This window comes from Canis lupus, chromosome X (assembly GCF_048164855.1).
Source record: "Canis lupus baileyi chromosome X, mCanLup2.hap1, whole genome shotgun sequence".
Lineage (NCBI taxonomy): Eukaryota > Metazoa > Chordata > Mammalia > Carnivora > Canidae > Canis > Canis lupus.
The window spans coordinates 2,597,007-2,617,399 of record NC_132876.1 but is presented as its reverse complement, the minus strand read 5'-3'; the positions used below and the strand labels follow the sequence as shown (position 1 = coordinate 2,617,399).

The 20,393-nt window shown below is 55.3% G+C and overlaps 1 protein-coding gene across 3 annotated transcripts; it reads left to right on the top strand.

Annotated features, from left to right (window-relative positions):
* Positions 1-9,111: 9,111 nt before the first annotated feature.
* Positions 9,112-19,978, top strand: ZFP92 (ZFP92 zinc finger protein). Of its 3 annotated transcripts, none has more exons than XM_072818227.1 (6): positions 9,112-9,475; positions 14,229-14,326; positions 15,824-15,874; positions 16,066-16,192; positions 17,212-17,316; positions 17,690-19,978. In XM_072818227.1, exons 3-6 carry the CDS (start codon positions 15,842-15,844, stop codon positions 19,042-19,044), a joined length of 1,620 nt encoding a protein of 539 aa, XP_072674328.1. In that variant the 5' UTR covers positions 9,112-9,475; positions 14,229-14,326; positions 15,824-15,841; the 3' UTR covers positions 19,045-19,978. The 3 variants fall into 3 exon arrangements, with proteins under 3 accessions (XP_072674328.1, XP_072674329.1, XP_072674330.1); XM_072818228.1 differs by lacking the exon at positions 9,112-9,475 and adding an exon at positions 9,509-13,735; XM_072818229.1 differs by lacking the exons at positions 9,112-9,475; positions 14,229-14,326; positions 15,824-15,874 and adding an exon at positions 16,567-16,713.
* The last annotated feature ends 415 nt before the right edge of the window (positions 19,979-20,393 follow it).

The following is a 20,393-nucleotide window of genomic DNA, read 5'->3' as shown; positions in this document are numbered from 1 at the left end:
GTTCTATATCTGAAGAGAGCCCACTTCCCAGGTAACACACAGCCATCTTCTCACCTTCTCTTCATCATCTCTCATATCATCACATGGCCGAAGGGCATGAGGAACCTCTCTGGAGTCTCCCTTACAAGGGCACTAATCCCATTCAAAGACTCCTCCCTACTGCTCTGCATCACTTGCCATCAGGGAAATACAAATCAAAACCACAATGAGATCCCACCTCACACCAGTGAGAATGGGGCAAATTAACAAGGCAGGAAACAACACATGTTGGAGAGGATGCGGAGAAAGGGGAACCCTCCTGCACTGTTGGTGGGAATGTGAACTGGTGCAGCCACTCTGGAAAACTGTGTGGAGGTTCCTCAAAGAGTTAAAAATATACCTGCCCTACAACCCAGCAATTGCACTGTTGGGGATTTACCCCAAAGATACAAATGCAATGAAACGCCGGGACACCTGCACCCCGATGTTTATAGCAGCAATGGCCACGATAGCCAAACTGTGGAAGGAGCCTCGGTGTCCAACGAAAGATGAATGGATAAAGAAGATGTGGTTTATGTATACAATGGAATATTCCTCAGCCATTAGAAATGACAAATACCCACCATTTGCTTCGACGTGGATGGAACTGGAGGGTATTATGCTGGGTGAAGTAAGTCAGTCGGAGAAGGACAAACATTATATGTTCTCATTCATTTGGGGAATATAAATAATAGTGAAAGGGAATATAAGGGAAGGGAGAAGAAATGTGTGGGAAATATCAGAAAGGGAGACAGAACGTAAAGACTGCTAACTCTGGGAAACGAACTAGGGGTGGTAGAAGGGGAGGAGGGCGGGGGGTGGGAGTGAATGGGTGACGGGCACTGGGGGTTATTCTGTATGTTAGTAAATTGAACACCAATAAAAAATAAATTAAAAAAATTAAAAAAAAAGACTCCTCCCTATGACCTAATCACCTCCCAGTCCTTACCTCCTAATTCATTGGGCCTGAGGATGTGATGTGTGAATTTTGGTAAGGACACAAACGTTTAGTCTATCTTTGTTCCTATGTTCCCCTTTTCCTGCCTGAGATGATTATTTTAAATTCCATTTTCACTTGTCCATTGTTTTTGTTCAGGATTTGTTTTATTTATTTGAGAGAAGGCAATAGAGCGGCAGAGGGAGAAGGAGAAGCAGGCTCCCCGCCGAGCAGAAAGCCCGCAGGGCTGGATCCCAAGACCCCGGGATCATGACGTGAGCCGAAGGCAGCCGCTTCACTGACTGAGCCACCCGGGCACCTCCTGTCTATTGCTTTTTAAAGAAATTATCACTTTGCCTTGATTTGTTGTGGTTGCTCTAGAGACTATATATATATATCCTTAACTGTTCACTTGTCTACTTGTGATCAATACTGTACTACTTTAGATAAGTAAAAGATTTCCACCAGATAGATTCATTCCCCGCCTACCTCAGTCCTTATGCTGTAGTTGCCATGTGTATTAGGTCTACCTGTAGTATAAACCCTGCAATATAAAAAAAAAATTTTAAAAACCTGCAATATGCAATTATAATATTTACTTTAAATAATAGTATGTGGGATCCCTGGGTGGCTCAGCCAGGCTCATCCCTACTTTGGCGCCTGCCTTTGACTCAGGGCGCGATCCTGGAGTCCCGGGATCGAGTTCCGCATCGGGCTCCCGGCGTGGAGCCTGCTTCTCCCTCCTCCTGTGTCTCTGCCTCTCTCTCTCTCTCTCTCTCTCTCTCTATGTCTATCATACATACATACATACATAAATAAATAAATAAATAAAATCTTAAAAATAAATAAATAGTCATATGTATTAAAAACAAAGCAAAAGCAAGTATGTGGGTTTTTTTTTTAATATTTGCCTACGTGTTTACCATTTCTGGTGTTCGTCATCTCTACCCCAAAATCAAATTTTCCTTCCACTATCGTGTTTCCTTAGATTGAAAGACCTCCTTTATCATTTCTATTAGCACAGGTCTATTGAGGAATTCTCTTGGCTTTCATTTCTCTGAAAAGGTCCTTATTTCAACTTCATTTCTGAATAATCTTTTCCCCAGAGATAGAGAGTTCTGAGTTGAAAGCTGTCTTTTGTTGTTGTATGACACTTTATATATTTTTTAAATATTTTATTTATTTATTCATGAGAGACACACAAAGAGAGGCAGAGACACAGGCAGAGGGAGGAGCAGGCTCCCTGCGGGAAGCCTGATGTGGGACTCAATCCCAGGACCCCGGGATCACACCCTGAGCCACCCAAGTGCCCTGTTCAGCCCTTTAAAATGCAGTCCAATTGACTCTTGATGCCCATTGTTTCTGATGAGAACTCAGTGGGGTTCTTGTTAAAGGTTAGCTAAAGGTACTGCTTTCTGACTGTTTTCCAGATTTTCTCTTTATTTATTATTCTGACCAGGATGCGACTACATGTGACTTTTCTTTATTTCTCTTCCTTGGGGCTCACAGAACTTGTTGAATCTGCAAATTGTGTCTAGCTCCCAATTTTGAAAATGTCACTTTTTCTTTAAGCAGTTTTTCCTCCCATTCTCTCTCTTCTCTCTTAGGATCCCAAATACACACATTAAGCCTTTGGTCATACTGTTCCACAGATCACTGGGGTTCTGTTCCGTTGTTTTCTTTCTTTCTTTAGATCTTTTTTCCTCTCAGTTTCTCAAAACATATCCTTTCTCTCAATCTGGTTTCCAACAAGTAATATGAAGCCTCTAAATATTCATAACTATTAACAAACAGCAATGTTAAAAGAAGGCTGGAGTAAGAAGAGCCGATAAAGGATTGCATAAAGACCTGCCAAGCTCCAAGAGCCCACAGCCCCCCTGAGCCCGGGGCAGGGACTACCTAACGCAGTGGGAGATCACACAGCCTCTGCAGAACCTTAGTCCATCGTAGTTCTTAGTTGCACATGACAGAAGCAGACTGGTTGCTGGAAGCACAAAGGGAATAAGCTGAAGGATGGCGGGTGTCCCACAGGCATTTGCAGAGGGCTGGAGGGCCAGGCTTGGAGGCTTTTTTTTTTATTTGTTTTAATTTGTTTTTATTTAAGTTCGATTTTGCCAACAGATAACACCCAGCGCTCATCCCATCAAGTGCCCTCCTTGGAGGCTTTGCAGAGAGGAGCGAGGGTCTGAATCCCACTGCTGCTCTGGGCTAGTGAAGGCACCTCGGAAGCCCCCTCCCACAACTGGGCACAGACACTGGTTTGCACCAGCAATGTAAGATGCGAGCGCTGTCACGAGAACCACGGCTGCAGCCACTCCCCAGCAAACAGGTCTTAACTGCCCCTGCTGTCACCCACCCACTCTAGTGGAATATGTGTGGCCCCTGCTTCTTCCCAGCTCTGGATTCAGTTGGCAGCAGGTGCTTCTGACTGATGGGGCCAGGGTCGTGAAACCATGCATTAGCCAAGGGAAGCTGAGAGCATGCAGACCTGGCATTTTCTGCTCTTCTTTGGGGAGGTGGGCTACACATCAGTTGACGGAACTGCCTGTGCAAAGGTCCTGGGGCTGAAAGAAACCTGGTGAGCATCAGACTGAAAGAAGACCAGTGTGGCAGGAGCAGAGGCGAGTGTCATGCACTGAGGCTAGAGAGAACAGACCGGGCAGTTTTCATGGGCCTCAAGGAGAGGCTGGTCTTTACCTAAAAGAGTTGGGAACACCTTGAAAAGTTCGAAGTCAGCGGTGCAAGTGCACTCACTTGTGTGCGTGTGACATGATCACATTCTATTTCCAGATCCTTCATCTGGCTTTCTTTTGGAAGAATGATAGGGGGGGACGAAGTGGAGGCAGAAAGCCTATTGAGAGGCACCGGGGGCTGTCCCATGATAGATGGCAGTGGCCTGAGCAACAGCAGTGGCAGTGGCATGGAACTGATGGGGCAGATTTAACAGACCTAAAACACGTGGAGACCTAACCAAACACTAGGAATAATTGGATGGGGAAGGTGAGCAAGGGGTACAGCCTCAATTTCTGGCCTTTGGCGTGAGTGTACGGGGATTCCACTCGCTGTGGCTGGGGGCTCGGGAAAAGCACCAGCCTGGGTAGAAAATCATGAGTTCCATTTTGGACATGTGAGTTGGAAGCATCCAAGTGCAGATGTCTAGAATGCAGCTGGATATAAGGGGTAGGGACTCTGAGGACACGTCTGGGCTTGGGACAGAAGTGGGGCGTCATGGAAAATTCCAGGCGGCCCAAGGACAAATCCACATACAGACATGCCTTACCTGCCCCCACCTCCCAAGTGTAGGCATGGGCCAGGGGATGGGCCGCTAGTGAGAATGGTCACTGGAGAGCGAGGTACAGCTGGTGGCAGGTCGGCCTCGGGCTGAGCAACTGTCCTGGGCTCCTGCAAAGTTACCCTCCCCTCCACCAGGACATCTTGGAAAAGCTGGTGTTCCTTCTGGCCACAGTCCCTGTCGCCCAAAGGAATGCCTGGAGACAGGACACTGCTGGCTGCTCGCCCAGAAGCCATTTCCCCTTTCATCTTTGCTACGTGTGTCTGTCCCTCCCCCGTGCAGCTCAAGGGATGGTAACCCCCCATCCTCAAACCCAGAGGGACACCTGAGTGGTCCAAGGCCAGCGGCGCATGGCATTCCTAGGGCGACTATTAGTGATCTGGGCAGCCCATCACCCAGATGGCCCACAGAGAGGAAGGGAAGGATCCACATTCTGTCTGAGGAGGGCTTCTCTCTCTCTGGGCGGGATCGAGGAAGCGCGGGTCCCGATTGCTACCGACAGGCCTTCCCCGACCCACAGAGCAGCCGGATGCCAGAGCCAAGACTTGACACTAGAAAGAGGCCGGGTCTTGGGGCAGTGTGGCACCTAGGGACACACGGTGGGGGACAGTGGTGGCCACAGTGAGGAGACACGGCAAAGGGACCATGGTGGCTGCCCTCTGGGACATTCAGGGCCCGGAGCAACAACTGCAGTCATCAGAAGACCTCCGGCTCCAGCTGAGCTTCTGACCCACAAATGCCAAAGTGGCCTGTTTGGAAGGGAGGGCTTTGCTCCCTCCTGGCACCCAATCCCAGCATCGCTGCCCCCACCAGCCTGGCTCTGAGGGCCCCAAGGGTATGAGGACTGGCCCCGCGTGTGACAGGACATCCCCCACCACATGAGCCACGCGCCACTTGGTGTGCTGACCATGTGACCTGGAGCACCGACTACCATGTGCGTCCCCAGCTACAGCGCGCCCCAGGGCCCCTGTCTCCCAGGGCTACGGTTTGGACGCCCCTCCACACTCCATCCATGCAGAGGTGAGGGGACCTGCATAGAAACAGCTTGTCTTGGGGCGCCTGGGAGGCTCAGCAGTTGAGCGTCCGCCTTCGGCTCAGGTCATGACCCCTGGGATTCTGGGATCTGGGATCGAGTCCCCCACCGGACTCCCCACTGGCAGCCTGCTTCTCCCTCTACCTGTGTCTCTGCGTCTCTCATGAATGAATAAAGAAAAAGAAAAAGAAAAAAGAAAAGAAACAGCTTGTCTTGTACATCTGTTCACAAACAAGCTCACCTCACATGTTGTAGTCAGGCCTGGGCTCTGTCAACCTCAGCTAGTGTCTGGGGCCTAGAGGACACCACTCCAGGCTCTGCAGGTGCCCCAGACCGCCCCCTCCATGAATGGGCTGGCAGAGCAAGTCAGCCACAGCACACAGCGGAGGGGGGTGGGGGGTATCCTTTGCAGGCACCACCCCAGAGGCCGCCCCCTGCAAATTTGTCCCATGGCCTCCTTAGGCCTGGCCTTCCCACCCCTGGCACAAGCCCCTTCCTCCCCAGCAAGAGGCTCCCTCACTTCCCACTGACAATTTGAGATTCCCCTGGACTCCTCCTCAGTCCCTTTCCCCACTGAGGTCCCTGGGACCTATTGCAGAGTGGCCAAATCTGGGCTTGTGGCGCTCAGGGCACCGTTCCCTGGCTGGGGTGGGGGGTGGGGGTGGGGCAGCCTCTCTCAAGGAAGGCTGGGCCTCCCTCCACAATAAGGGAAGGAGGTGGGAGGAGGGATGGAGCAGGATGGCCGTGTGCAAGTCACTGTTGGAGCTGGCCACTGTGCCGCGGGCTTTCGTTTCATTACTCTAGGCTTGGTGTGTGTTTGAAACTCCTCATAAGAAAAAAAAAATAGAAAAAATCTAGAAGGAAAATTTTCCCCCTGATAACAATTATGGGCTTATCAATTTCTTTTTTTTTTTAAGAAAAAAAATGTTTAACTTATTATTTTTTATTTTTTATTGGTGTTCAATTTGCCAACATATAGCATAACACCCAGTGCTCATCCCACCAAGTGCCCCCCTCAGTGCCCGTCACCCAGTCACCCCCACCCCCGCCCACCTCCCTTTCCACTACCCCTTATTCGTTTCCCAGAGTTAGGTGTCTCTCATGTTTTGTCTCCCTCTGATATTTTCATTTTCTCTCCTTTCCCCTTTATTCCCTTTCACTATTTTTTATATTCCCCAAATGAATGAGACCATAAAATATTTTATTTATTTATTCATGAGAGACACAGAAAGAGAGGCAGGAACATAGAGGGGAAAAGCAGGCTCCCTGTGGGGAGCCTGATTCGGGACTTGATCCTGGGACTCCGGGGTCACACCCTGAGCCCAAGGCAAACGCTCAACCACTGAGTCCCCCAGATGTCCTGGTTTATCCATTTCTTTTGCTTCAGGCATCCTGATGCTCTCCAGACTAACTTTATTTTTTTATTTTATAAATTTATTTTTTATTGGTGTTCAATTTGCCAACATATAGAATAACACCCAGTGCTCATCCAGCCAAGTGCCCCCCTCAGTGCCCATCACCCAGTCACCCCCACCCCCTACCCTCCTCCCCTTCCACCACCCCTAGTTCGTTTCCCAGAGTTAGGAGTCTCTCATGATCTGTCTCCCTCTCTGATATTTCCCACTCATTTTCTCTCCTTTCCCCTTTATTCCCTTTCACTATTTTTTATATTCCCCAAATGAATGAGACCATATAATGTTTGTCCTTCTCCGATTGACTTATTTCACTCAGCATAATACCCTCCAACTAACTTTAGTTAATGGTAACCCAAAACCGTGGAACACAATTGTGCATTGTCTCTCTTTTCTCTATTTGTATAGCCCTGTTACAGCCATTGCACGCTGCAGTGGATGCTGGAATGCACTTCTAGCACCTTCCCCGTGTCCTCAGGCTCTTGCTCCCTCCCTCCCGTAAGGGTTGAATGCCCAAGGCCAAAGGGGCTACCTTATCCACAGTTGCCCCCTCCCATTACTCCTAGCTGATGGGGGGCATAGAGGCGCAGCCCCTTCCCTTGCTGGCTCATGACCAGGCCCCTCCCTTGTGTATGAGTTTTCTGGGGCTGCTGCAACAAATTCCCACAAACCAGGTAGCTTGAAACAGTAAGAATGTATTATCTCATGGTTCTGGAGGCCAGAGCCCAAAATAGAGGTGTGGGCAGGGTTGCACTCCTTCCAGAGTCAGGGAGCGGAGACGTCTTCCTTGCCTTGTCCAGTTTCATGGGGCTCTAAGCATTCCTGGCTTTGGGGCTGCACCACCCCAGCCTCTGTCTTTGTCAGCATGTGGACTTCTCTTCATGTGTATCTTCTGTCTCTTATAATGACCCTTGTCGGGGCGCCTGGGGGGCTCAGTCAGTGAAGCATCTGCCTTCGGCTCAGATCATGGTCCCAGGGTCCTGGGATAGAGCCCCACAACAGGCTCCCTGCTCAGTGGGGAGCCTACTTTTCCCTCCGTCCTGCAACCCTGTTTCTACGTGCTCTCTCTCTCTCTCTCTCAAATAAATAAATACTATTAAAAAAATAAGGATCCTGGTCATCAGATTTAGGGCACATTTGGAGAACCCAAGATGATTTCAAGATTCTTACCTCCATCACATCTGCGAAGAAAGATACTTTTTCCTGAAAAGGTCAGTCACAGGTTCCACGAATTAGGACATGACACATCTTTTGAGGGACCACTGTTCACCCAGTTGTACCTCAAGAGCCCAGACCCAGGCCGGCTCAGCCAGTCACCAGGTGAGAGGACAAGATTGAGCATCAGAGCTCAGAGAGGGACCACAGGCGACCTCTCTGCCTCAGTTCCGAGGAAGGGTCCCCAAAGCTGTGCTGCCCTTGGCTTCCTATGAGGCCTGCTCCCTGCAGCCAGAAGCACCCTAAGTGGGTGTCCTAGCTCTCCCGCTAAAGCGGGGGGCAAGCGGCTGCCCTCCCGAAAGCATGGGCATGCTGAAGAGCTCTCACTAAAAACCAAGGCTGTCCCGACCAGGGCTTAGGGCCATTGGGAAGAAAGAAGTGCCTGAGCTCTGGTTTTGTAAGAAGGGGTACAGCTCAGAGGCAGAGGGGGTGCCCACCTTGTGCTCAATTCCCACCACCCCGACCCCCACCCTGGGACTGGGTGAAACAAGGGGGAGCCCCACAGTAAGCTGCGTCTTCCTGTTGCTTTTCTTTGACCTCCTTTCTCACAGTCCTGATCTCCAGGAATTCATTCTGGGGCGGGGTGGGGGGGGGGGGGTGGCGCGTGTCCCGGGTAGGCCGTGCATTTCAATCCTGGTTCTGCCACCTGAATGGTGACCTGTTGGAAAAAGGATACCCCAAGGGCTCACCGTGCAGAAGGTGGGGCGGGGGGTGGGGGGGGGCGGCAGAGGGGAGACGGATGCAGCTCTTCTCACTACTCTCTTTCCCTCCGTGTCTGCACGGGCGGGGCCCCTCCCCAGTGCCTGCTCAGGGCACCCCATTTTCTCAGCTTTGCCCTCCTGGCTTAAGGGCGCCCGTGTCTTCCTGGGTGCCCTGCAGGGTCTCATGGATCCGGAACCGCTGCACAGACGACAGGCCGGACGGAAAGGCCCCGGTTCTGTCCCATGGGAGGTGTTGGGCCAATGCCGCCCCTCCCCTGTCCCCTGGGGGCACCGCGGCGGGCGGACCGCTGCGCCCCAAGTCCTGGAAGCCGCCCGGATGGGAAGCAGAGGTGCCGGGGCGCGCGCGGGGAGTCGGGCCAGGACCCCCGTGGGGCGCGCGGGGACTCGCGAGGCCGGGCCGCGCTCCCGCCGCGCCGCGCATGCTCCATGCCCCCCACCCCCCGCGCCGGGTTTCCACGCCGCGCCGCTCCGGCCCCGCCTGCTCCCCGCCCGCGCCCCGGGCCGCTCGGCGCTGGTCCGCTGGACGGACGACGGCCCCGCAGAACGCGCCTCGCCGCAGCGGCGCCGGGACGACACCCGGCAGGGAATCCGGCCGTCTCCCGGGGCCGTTGTCCCGGAGGGCTTCTCGGAGGCGGCAGCCTTGTCTCGGGCCTGCGGGGGGCGGGGGGCGGGGGACAGCCTGGGCGGGGAGGGGGCCCGCGGAGCCCGGCACGCCGGCCCGGCAGGTGGCGAGGGGCGAGGGGCCAGGGGACGCCCCGGGAAAGGCAGCCTCTGTGTGTCCCAGGTCGTCTCCTGCGACCGCGCTTTGCCCCTGCCCCCAGGGCTGGAAGAGAGCACCGGCACCGGGTAAGTGTGGGTTCTTGCGCCTCGGTGCTGGGGAGCGCGGGGTGGCTGGCGGTGCGAGGTCCCGCACTCCGCTCCGCGGGCACAGGCCGTGAGGGTCCCGCACGTGTCCCCGCGCCTCAGGGGCCTGCCCCTTGCTGGTGCCAAACGTTGGTGGGACGGAAGCCCCTCAAGAGCCGGAGAGGGAGTGAGCCGAGCGGAGCCGGGGGAACTAGTTCTTGCAGCCCTCGGGCCCAGCAGATCATCGGGGCAGCCAGGGTGGGCCAGGCCGCTGCAGACCTGTCGCCCCACCGGGGGTCCAGTGCCAGTGGCAGGGCACAGACATTGTAAACTCCGAATTAGGCTGTGTTCCATGGCGGTGCGTGCCCCGGAGGGAAGAGAGCAGAGGAAGGCTGGGGAGGAGTTGGGTTACAAGTTTAAGTAGTGTGGCTAGGAGATGACACTGTTCCACACCGACGAACAACCAGTGCAAAGGCCCTGAGGTATGAGTGGCATGGTGCTCGGGAGGGAATGCTCAGAGGGCAGTGTGGCAGGAGCACAGGGAGCAAGCGGGTGGGAGGAGGGGACGGTGAGGTGGGGAAGGGCCAGGTGGGTTTACTCTGGGTCAGGCGGGCACCCCGGGGAGGCCGCTGAGCAGGGAAGGACAGAACCCCATTAGGAGATGGCTCTCTTTATGTGCGCTTCGGCCTCTGCCCACCCCCCCCCCCGTCCCCCAGGGCAGGGGTACAGCAGTAGCAAGGATGATCGTCATGGGTGGGGGCTTTGCCAGGTCGGGCAGCCCTGAAGACCCTGGGCTGACCTGTGGCCTCCCTGGGGCCCCAGGCCCTTCCACCAGGTGGGTAGCAAGTGCTGTGATCCCCAGGGAAGACTCCCGGCGCCAGGAGGAGGGACTTGGGGTGTTGAATTGCTGGAGCTCAGGGCAACTTCCACCAGGAAGGAAGGAGCCTGACTGCAGCCGCCCTGCGTCACTCCTTGCAGATGAAACAGCCCCAATTCCTTTTTTTTTCTAGTTTATTTTTTTTAATAATGAATTTATTTTTTATTGGCGTTCAATTTGCCAACATACAGAATAACACCCAGTGCTCATCCCGTCAAGTGCCCCCCTCAGTGCCCGTCACCCAGTCACCCCCACCCCCGCCCTCCTCCCCTTCCACCACCCCTAGTTCGTTTCCCAGAGTTAGGGGTCTATGTTCTGTCTCCCTCATCGGCCGGTGGCAGTGCTGCCTGCCTTTCACGTTGTTTGTTTGTTTGTTTTCTGTTTTCTTTTTCTGGGGAAATAGCCCCATCTCGTGGTCTCCTGGAGGCATCAGCAGCGAAGCCCACGGGCTGCCTCTCCCTTCCCTGAGCCATGATGCATGTCACTTCGCAGCACCGGTCTCCTTCCCCGGGGCGGGGGCGGGGGTCACACTCGGCTTCACCTGGGCCAGGCCTCGAGCACGGAGCACGGTGGGACTCCGCTCCCCTCCTTGGGGTGCGCCAGCCCTGGAGGATGCCGGGCACCTGCTCACCAGGCCGAGGGGCCTTCCTGGCTTCTTGCCTGAGGCACTGCTCTCTGAGGCCCTTCCCCTGTATGCTTAGTGTCGGGTTTCGGGTTTCGGGTTTCGGGGAGACCTGAGTTTTCATGGCCTGCAATCATCCTTCAGCTTCTCCTTTGCTCAGGCATCCCACCTTCCTGGTCCTTCCTTATGCGCGTGCTCAGGAGTGTCCCCCCTTTCCTACTTGGCATTAGGGTCCATAAGGAGAGCTTGCCATATCTTTCTTTCCGAGACTTGAAAGTATGCTGCCTTTGGGGGCCTAGGTCTCAGGGATGGACACTTGGGTGTGACCGCTTCGCATGGCTGGCTCGCCTGGGTGCGCCTCGTGGCGTTGAGCTTCAGCGTTGGCTCCCCCTGTGCATGGTGTTTCCCTCAGGAGGTCACAGCTCAAGCATCTCTTCTCTCTTGGGGGCTCAGAGGGGAGCCCAGCATGCTGGGGGTGCGGGGGGCTAGGGATAACACTTCTTCCTTTCGACTTGTGGATTTTCCAAAATGGATCATGACCTAGCAGTACAGTCATGGCAAAGAAGTTTGTGCTATTTCTCAAAACATATGTAACCTGTGGACATCAGAAGGATTACTTGACAGTGACACCTTCCCCATTTAATCTTTTTTTTTTAAGATTTTATTAATTCATAAGAGACACACAGAGAGAGGCAGAGACACAGACAGAGGAAGAAGCAGGCTCCCTGTAGGGAGCCCGATGTGGGACTGGATCCCAGGACCGTGGGATCACGCCCTGGGCCGAAGGCAGATGCTCAACCACTGAGCCACCCAGGCGTCCCGCCTTCCCCCTTTGATTTTTGAGATGATTTTCACAGAACATAAAATTGTTGGCTGTAGAGCCAACAATCCAGGGGCATGAAATACATCCACGGTGTTGGGCAAGCACCACCTCTTTCTAGTTCCAGAACCTTTTTATCACCCCAGGGAGAAGCCCCTTCCATGGAGCCATTGGTCTCCATGCCCTCCCCATCTGCTCTCTGACCCTCGGGATTTCCCTGTGCCGCAGGGGCCACCCTTTTATAAGACTCAAAGATTTTTTTGATGGCAAATCACAGGTCAGTGACATTCGGAGTGATGAAAGGCAGAACTGTGTTGCTTAGGGCTGCGAGAGACAGGAAGCTGCCCCGTGGGGCCACGTGGGGGGGCACCTGGGGTAGGGGTCGGTAGTTCCTGCAGGAGCCCCGTGCAGAGTGGGGATGGTATCCTCCGGCTCTGGCACTGGAGCTGTCCCTGCTTGTCTGGTACCTGGCCCCGGAGTGTGGGAGCCAGATGGGGGGGTGTGCTTAGTGGTCCCAGAGGGAGGCGCCCCAATGAGGGAGATCATTGGGGCGGGGGCTTAGCAAAGTGCCCGCAAAGGGCAGAGAAAAGACAATTTTCGCACCTGACCTCAAAACTAGGTCAAGACAACTCTTGTGAAGTATCAGGTCTCCTCATATACGTGGAATCATCCTGTGTGAGGCATTTTGTATCCGTGTCTGGCTTTTCTCGCTGAGCGCGGTGGCTCCCAAGTTCATCCACCCTGTAGCGTGGATCAGCACCTCACTCCCCTTCACGGCGCCAGAACATTCCGTCGTGTGTACAGACCACATCTGGTCTGTGCACCGCCTTGGGTCGTGTCCGCCTTCCGGCTGCTGTCCTAGGCTGCAGTTAGCCTGGCTGCAGACGGTGTCGTGTGAACACCTGTTTCCAGGTCTTTTGAACATACACCTGGGAGTGAAAGTGCTGAGTCACGTGGTCGCTGTGTTGATGTCCTGAGGCGGCAGCAGACCACTTTCCCTTTTGATCAGAGCGGGAGGGCATTAAGCCAACAGAGGGGGGGGGGAGCCTAATAGGGCGCAGCTGTTCAGCTCAGAGGCCTCCCTCCTGCCTCATGTTTGCTCCTCGCTTTGTTTCCCCTTCCCTCCCCCCCTTTTCTCTTTCCTTTGTTTTTGCTGAAATATTTTTTTTTTAGATTTTTTTATTGGAGTTGAATTTGCCAACATATAGCATAACACCCAGTGCTCATCCGCCAAGTGCCCCCCTCAGTGCCCGTCACCCAGTCACCCCCACCCCCCGCCCACCTCCCCTTCCACTACCCCTTGATCATTTCCCAGAGTTAGGAGTCTCTCATGTTCTGTCTCCCTTTCTGATAATTCCCACTCATTTTCTCTCCTTTCCCCTTTATTCCCTTTCACTATTTTTTATATTCCCCAAATGAATGAGGCCATATAATGTTTGTCCTTCTCCGCTTGACTTACTTCACTCAGCATAATACCCTCCAGGTCCATCCACGTCGAAGCAAATGGTGGGTATTTGTCGTTTCTAAGGGCTAATATTTTAAAATAAGTTCCCACGCTGCTTTCTCCCTAAGTGCTTCCAGAAGGACATGTCCTTCCATGACCCAGGGCCATTATCCATCCAACACCACTGTGAGCAGCACCACTGGGCCCCCGCCCGCTGTCCTCCGAGAGCCGCCCCGCAGTCTCCTGTCAGAGTCCCCGGTGCCTTTGACTCCCCTTTCCTGCACGCCAGCGTCTCATCAGGAGGGTGCACTTGACTACTGGCCGTTTTTTTTTAAGATTTTATTTATTTATTCATGAAAGACCCAGAGAGAGAGAGAGGCAGAGACACAGGCAGAGGGAGAAGCAGGCTCCCTGCGGGGACTCAATCCCAAGACCCTGGGATCACGACCTGAGCCGAAGACAAGAGCCGAAGACAGACGTGCTGGTTGCTTCCTCACAGGGCGGGTTGAAGTGCTCCTTCTTCCCTATGAACTGGGTGTGGGGTCCCAAGGCTGGGTGAGAATTGGGTGGAGCTTTGGCAAGAGCCTTGGGCGCTCCCCTGGGGTGGCGTCCGTCCTCACAGCAGGTCCTTGCTGCCTCCGTCCAGCCCTCAGGCTGGTTTTCTGTCGCGTGGCCAGCAGTGCACAGGGGAGGACATTTTGACATCATGTGGCCATCCCCTCTCCCTGGGTCTTCCACCCAGTGGTCTCAGTGTGCATCCCACCCAAAAGGAGTCTTCCTCTCTGATTAATAGAAATTTCTTCATCTGATATATGAGTTTACTTATTCTGGGCCAATGTTGATTGACAGCTGATCCTGGGTGATGAGGGACCTTGCAGGAATTTAAGTGCCTTGGGACCCTGTCCCCTCGCCCTCTCTTTTTTTTTTTTTTTTTTGAAGGAGGAGGAGTTTTTATTTCTCAAGTCTCATTTGTGTATGTCCTTCCCATCCTAGGCACTTGATGGAAGCTGCACCCATCGCGAGACAGCCTGCCCTTGGGCACTGGGCCCACCGACCACACAGGACAGTCCGCCCTTGGCCTGACTCTAAGGGTAGCTCTTATTGGAATGAGATAAGCTGGCATTGCTTCACTACTTTTCTGAGAATTTTAGAAGATCCGTGGCTAATCATGTGGAGGGTGTTTTCCAGCCTTTTTGGTTTGCCTGCTTCATCCTGATAAAGCCAATATAGTCTTGAATTTCCTAAGTCATAAGGGAGCCAAATAACACTTTCCCATTTTGTTGTTTCTCAGTAAGGTTTCTTCAACCCTAAGGAAGTCTGCTGTTTGTGTTAAAGTCGTTTTTTTTTTTAATTTATTTTTTATTGGTGTTCAATTTACTAACATACAGAATAACCCCCAGTGCCCGTCACCCATTCACTCCCACCCCCCGCCCTCCTCCCCTTCTACCACCCCTAGTTCGTTTCCCAGAGTTAGGAGTCTTTACGTTCTGTCTCCCTTTCTGATATTTCCCACACATTTCTTCTCCCTTCCCTTCTATTCCCTTTCACTATTATTTATATTCCCCAAATGAATGAGAACATATAATGTTTGTCCTTCTCCGACTGTAAAGTCGTTTTTAATCCTTAACACACACATACACAAAATACCCTCTCTCTCCTTGCTAGAGATGCTAATTTCAAGCAGCATAATATCCCAAATGACAGAATGCAGGTATCAAAAATGTCGCCCTCTCTCCTATAGCAGAAATAAGCTGCAGTCACCCACGCAGCCTAAGCACCCTGGACCCACTGCCCCACCAGCCACCACCTGGTTCTTCGGCTTCCCCACCAGGAAGTTCCACACTGTGGTCTCCAGTTGGTGGGGATAACATCCTCAGAGCAAAGTCCCTTTTGCCCTCACTGTTCTCCAGCATTGAGAACTGACCCAGCGAAATCTGATTCTGTCCCCAGAGCAGCCACATGGCTTCGCCCTCTGCACTCCCCACCCGCCCCCAGTTTCAACACCAGGACCCCTAAGCCCAGGCCTGTCTGAGGCCTGGATATGGGCCATGCCCTTACCTGCTACTGTCTGTGCTTGCCCCCAGCCTTCAGTTCTCAGCCTTCAGCTCACCCCTTCCGAGAGCGCCCCTCCAGCTATTGCAGATCCCCCCAAAGTGCGTCTTGCTATTCTCATCTTTCTCTTTTCCTGGAGAGTGAGTCTGTTTATGGGTGGAGTGCTGTGTGTGTGTGTGTGTGTGTGTGTGTGTGTGCGTGCTACAGTTTTCCTGTGAGCAACCCGGCACTCAGAGGAAAAGGGGTAGTGACAGTGGAGCTTCTATGGGTGGCTGGAAAGTCGGGGTGGGGTGCTGCCTGCATGGCAAGAAGGAAGCAAAAAAGAGGAAGAAAGACTCCCTGTCTGATGGCCCACTGCCCAGGTGACGAGCGAGGACAGAAGCTCGGTTTGGGAAAGTGTCAGTTGGTTGGACTGACTCCCATAAGGATGTGGCGAAGTCCTGTCCCCCAGTTGCTGGGAATGGGACCTGACTTGGATGAGGTCGTGTGGAGTTGGGTGCACCTCATCTCACACTGGGCTTTTCCAACCCCCATAGCTTGTCTGCACCCCTGCGATGGCAGCCATCCTCTTGAAGGCCAGACCCAAGGTGAGTGGGGCTCCCTGATTGTCTCCATCTGCCGCCTCCACGTGTCCCCCCACCTTGCAGCTCCTGCAACTCCCGGTCCCCCCTTAAATGCTGGGTTCTCGGGTCCCCCCACCCCATGTTTAATTGCTGCCCTCTTATCCTGGGACTCATGGGGGCGAATGCCCCTCAGCCATAGCAATGGCTCGTTTTAGGTGCTGGTATCATTTGAAGACGTGTCTGTGTACTTCACCAAGACAGAATGGAAGCTTCTGGACCTCCGACAAAGGATCCTATACAAGAGAGTGATGCTGGAGAACTATGGCCATTTGGAGTCACTGGGTAAGGATGTGACACACGTGTCCGGTCCCACTACTCTGTCTCCAAACTCAATTTATTTTTAAGTTGCTTTGTTGGTGACTGTGGGCCCAAGAATAAATGCATTTTTGCATGGGAGCAGTAGTCTGCTGCAGCCCAGCTTTTGGCTTCTGTGTCTGTAGAATGGTTTGCAGCTAGATGCTTTTGACTTGCAAGTGGTAAATGCGCGCGGGGTGGGGGTGGGGGGATCAAACTTACTTTGCATATGAACTCAGGGGTCACATGCACCTCTTCTATGCAAAAGATGGGTGCACATTATCCTTGAATATTTATATCCACTGTTGTAGACTTAACTCATTCTTCTCAAGGTTGACTCGTACATTCATTTCACGTTATAGAGCGGAGCTGCTCCTTTTCCTTGTATCGAGGCTAAGACGGGCACTTGGTGTTGAGCCTGGAGAAATCCAGAAAGGAGCTAGGCACGCTCCCCTGCTGCATCTCTTCCCTACAGATCTCATCTCTGTAATCTCACCACACAGAGGGAGGCTAGTTTCTTCCCCTTGGTTCTTTCTGACCCTCTGCGCAGATCCAAGGCTCAAGGGGAGTTCTGGAATCGCCGGTTGAGTTTGGCCTAAGGAACTGAGACATCTGTTCCGTTGAATGGTGGAAACGGGGCTTTTGGGGCACAGGCGTTCCTCAGCTCTGTCTGCTTCCTAATACTCCCATGGGGCCTTGCCCCCTCTGGGTCCCTGCTCCAGCCCCTTGTCCCTTGGGATCACCACTCACATTCCCCATTTCCCACGAGCCTCCGGTCCTCTCTGCAGACAACATGGTAACATCATTATCCTCTTGGCCCCCCTCACCGCCACCATGCCCGCCTGGCCCATGTACATTCATAGTCCTTTCCTTCCTTACAGAGGCTCTGTCCTTACTCTGGACCTTCCCAGTGGCCCTCTCTAGAAAGTTCTTTGTTCTCTGTTCCTGAAGATACTAAGGCTGGGCTGGGTTCCAGAGTGACTGATCTGCTTCATTTCCATGGACAGGCTTTTTGTCCTCCAAGCCTCACCTGGTCTCCTGGCTGGAACAAGGAGAGGGGCCCTGGGGAGCAGACATGTGTGGAACACCGGCCGCCGCAGGGATACAGACAGGTGAGTGTGGGGCCCTGGGCCGCCTCACCCGCACCACTCACAAACAGCAGCAGTCAGAGGAGGGTAGTGCCACCACTTTGGGTGAGCAATTCGCTTTTGTGGCAGACCTAAACGTCACAGGGAGTTCCCGCTGAGGCTCCAGATGAAGGAAGCACCTCCTGCGGGGTCACCGCAGTTCTGCTGCTTCCAGCTCATTCCCACGTTCTCCCGCCTTCCTGTCCTGTGTGTGGGCAATCACCTTGCGCCTTCCCGCCGGTCCTCCTCTCCGGATTCATCCCTCCTGGGCTCTGGTGTGGGAGTAAGAAGGGAGAACGAGCCCTAAATCAAGCTCCAGGGAGCGAGTGACACTAGTGGGTATTCTCTGTCTTTCTAGACGACAGGATCAAGACCAGGACATCGATTTCGAAGCCGAAACATTGCTTAGAGGAACTCCCAAGGACCGACCTTCCAGCCGGTAATAACAAGAGCCAGGGAGCCGGGCCACCGGGGGACACACCGGGGCACAGAGGGAAAGCTGCTTCTTCTCCAGAGGCAGGCTGCAGCGGGGGTGACCGCCCCGGGGACGAAGGCCAGAGCGGCTGCCCGGGCGAGGCAGGAGAGGCGAGGCAGGGCAGTGGCCGGGGGGCCGGGCCGGGGCCGGTCCTCGGGCCGCGCTGCTCGGCAGCCGCGGAGAGGCGCTACCTGTGTCAGCAGTGCGGCAGGTCGTTCACGCGCAGCTCCAACCTCATCAAGCACCGGGTGGTGCACAGCAGCGAGAAGCCGTACGCGTGCCCCGAGTGCGGGAAGCTCTTCGGGCGCAGCTTCGCGCTCCTGGAGCATCGGCGCATCCACAGCGGCGAGAAGCCGTACGCGTGCCCCGAGTGCGGGAAGACGTTCACGCGCAGCTCCAACCTCATCAAGCACCAGGTCATCCACAGCGGCGAGAAGCCGTTCGCGTGCCCCGAGTGCGGGAAGCCCTTCCGGCGCCGCTTCGCGCTCCTGGAGCACCGGCGTGTGCACAGCGGCGAGCGGCCGTACGCGTGCCCCGAGTGCGGCAAGGCCTTCGGCCGGAGCTCCAACCTCATCGAGCACCAGCGCACCCACGGCGGGGCCAAGCCCTACGCGTGCGGCCAGTGCCTGAAGGCCTTCAAGGGCGTCTCCCAGCTCATCCACCACCAGCGCGTGCACAGCGGGGAGAAGCCGTTCGCGTGCAAGGAGTGCGGGAAGGCCTTCCGGGGATGCTCGGGGCTCAGTCAGCACCAGCGCGTGCACAGCGGCGAGAAGCCCTATGAGTGCAGCGAGTGCGGCCGGACGTTCGGCCGCCGGGCCAACCTCTTCAAGCACCAGGCCACTCACCACCAGGAGAGGCCCCACGGGCGCCGAGACTGTGGGCGGGCGTTCCCGAGCGGCTTCGTGCTCCTGGAGCACCGGCGGGAGCACCGGCTGGCGCCCGGCGGCGAGGGTGGCCCCGGCGCCCAGCTGCCCGGACAGCAGCGCGCCCCGGAGGGCAAGGAGCCCTGTGCAGGCGGCCAGGGCGCCACGGGTGGCGAGTGTGGCAAAGCCTTCGAGGGCAGATCGTGGCCGGGCCGTCCTCAGAAGACCCGTGGTGCAGGGAAGCCCTCGGAGAAGAGTGGCGGCAAAAAGGCGCTGGCGTCCTTGGCCCTCCGAAGAGCCGCGTCTGAGCGGCACCCCACGGCTCGGAGACTCCAGGGAGACCCGGGATGTGCGGCCGCCCCCAGCGCGGTGTGACGGCGCCGGTCCAGGACAGGCCTGGGATTAGGACACGGGGCCCCCCGGCTCCCCTCCCTGTGCTCAGTGACGATGCGGCGTGCACCGGCGTGCCGGCACACGTGCAGAGCGGACATCTGGGCAGATGCACGCAGCTACGCATGCAAGTGCGAGGACAGCCGGCCGTGGGCTCGGGTGCCTGGGGCTCCGGGGGAGCAGTCTGTCTCCTCCTGTGGGACCGTTCGCCTCACACCAAGACTTGTTAGTGTTTCCAGGTAGAAGCACTGAAAGCACTTTAATCCTCTAGGAGCCTGTAGATGGAGGGGACTGGAGAGACTTCTAGAACCAGGCTGTGGCCGGACTGGGACATCACCTCAAAGTCATCGCGAAAGGGTCTGAGGTTGGACTCGGGCCAGTAAACTCATGGACTGCTCGTGCCCAGTTGTCAGGCCACAGGAGGTGACGCCTCCCCTCTGAGCCTGTTGCCCCGTGGGCAGAAACAGGACAGCATCTGTCCCTGTGCCTGAACACTGCCTCCCATGGGCGCCCCCGGCTGCCTCTAGAGGCCAAGCAGCGCCCAGGTCCCCTCTTCTCGGAGCCCTGGGCCAGGGCGGGGGGACGGGGGACCCTCCGGCCTCTCCCGTCAGTGTGGGCTCCGGGTAAGACAGGGCACCAGCTGCCCCCCTGCCCCCCAGGCTCACCCTCCTCGCTGCCTTCTGCCCCCCCAGACCCCCAGCAATGACCACCCCGGCCTCCCTGCCCCTCCTCCCACCCTCAGTGCCTGAAGCTTCACACTTAGCTGCTCCCCCTCAAGCAGCCGCCCACCCCCCCCACGTCGAGGCTGCTGCCGATCGTCGGATCGGAAAAGAAACAGGATGGGTTCGGATTTTGCACAGAGCGGGCCCCGTAACGGCTCTCTCGTTCGATCTGCCTTTCACAGGACATTTTTATAATATTGCAGGTTCGGCTGCTTTGGATATTTTTGCATTCAGGAGTAACGTAAGTTAAAGATGGAGATTTTTGCCATATGAGAGTGTTGGTGAATCACTCCTTAAATAAGAATCACCGCCCCCCGCGCCCCCCCCCCCCCCCGCACCCTGTGAGGTGCACTCAGGCAGGAGAAGCAGACCCCTGAGGAGACAGGGCACACCCTTCTAAATGGCATTGACCTCAGGCTCCCGGGCTGCGGCGGGGGGTGGCGAGCGGCGGACAGGCTCCCCCTATTCCGTCCACACTGCCTACCGCCCCCCCCAGCTGGGCCCAGGGATTCTGCCCCGGGGATTCTCAACCCAGCGTCCTGATCGGCTTGCCACCTCCTTCCAGCCGTCCTCACCGCCGGGATCTCTGGCAGGTGAGCGTGTGCTGGCAGC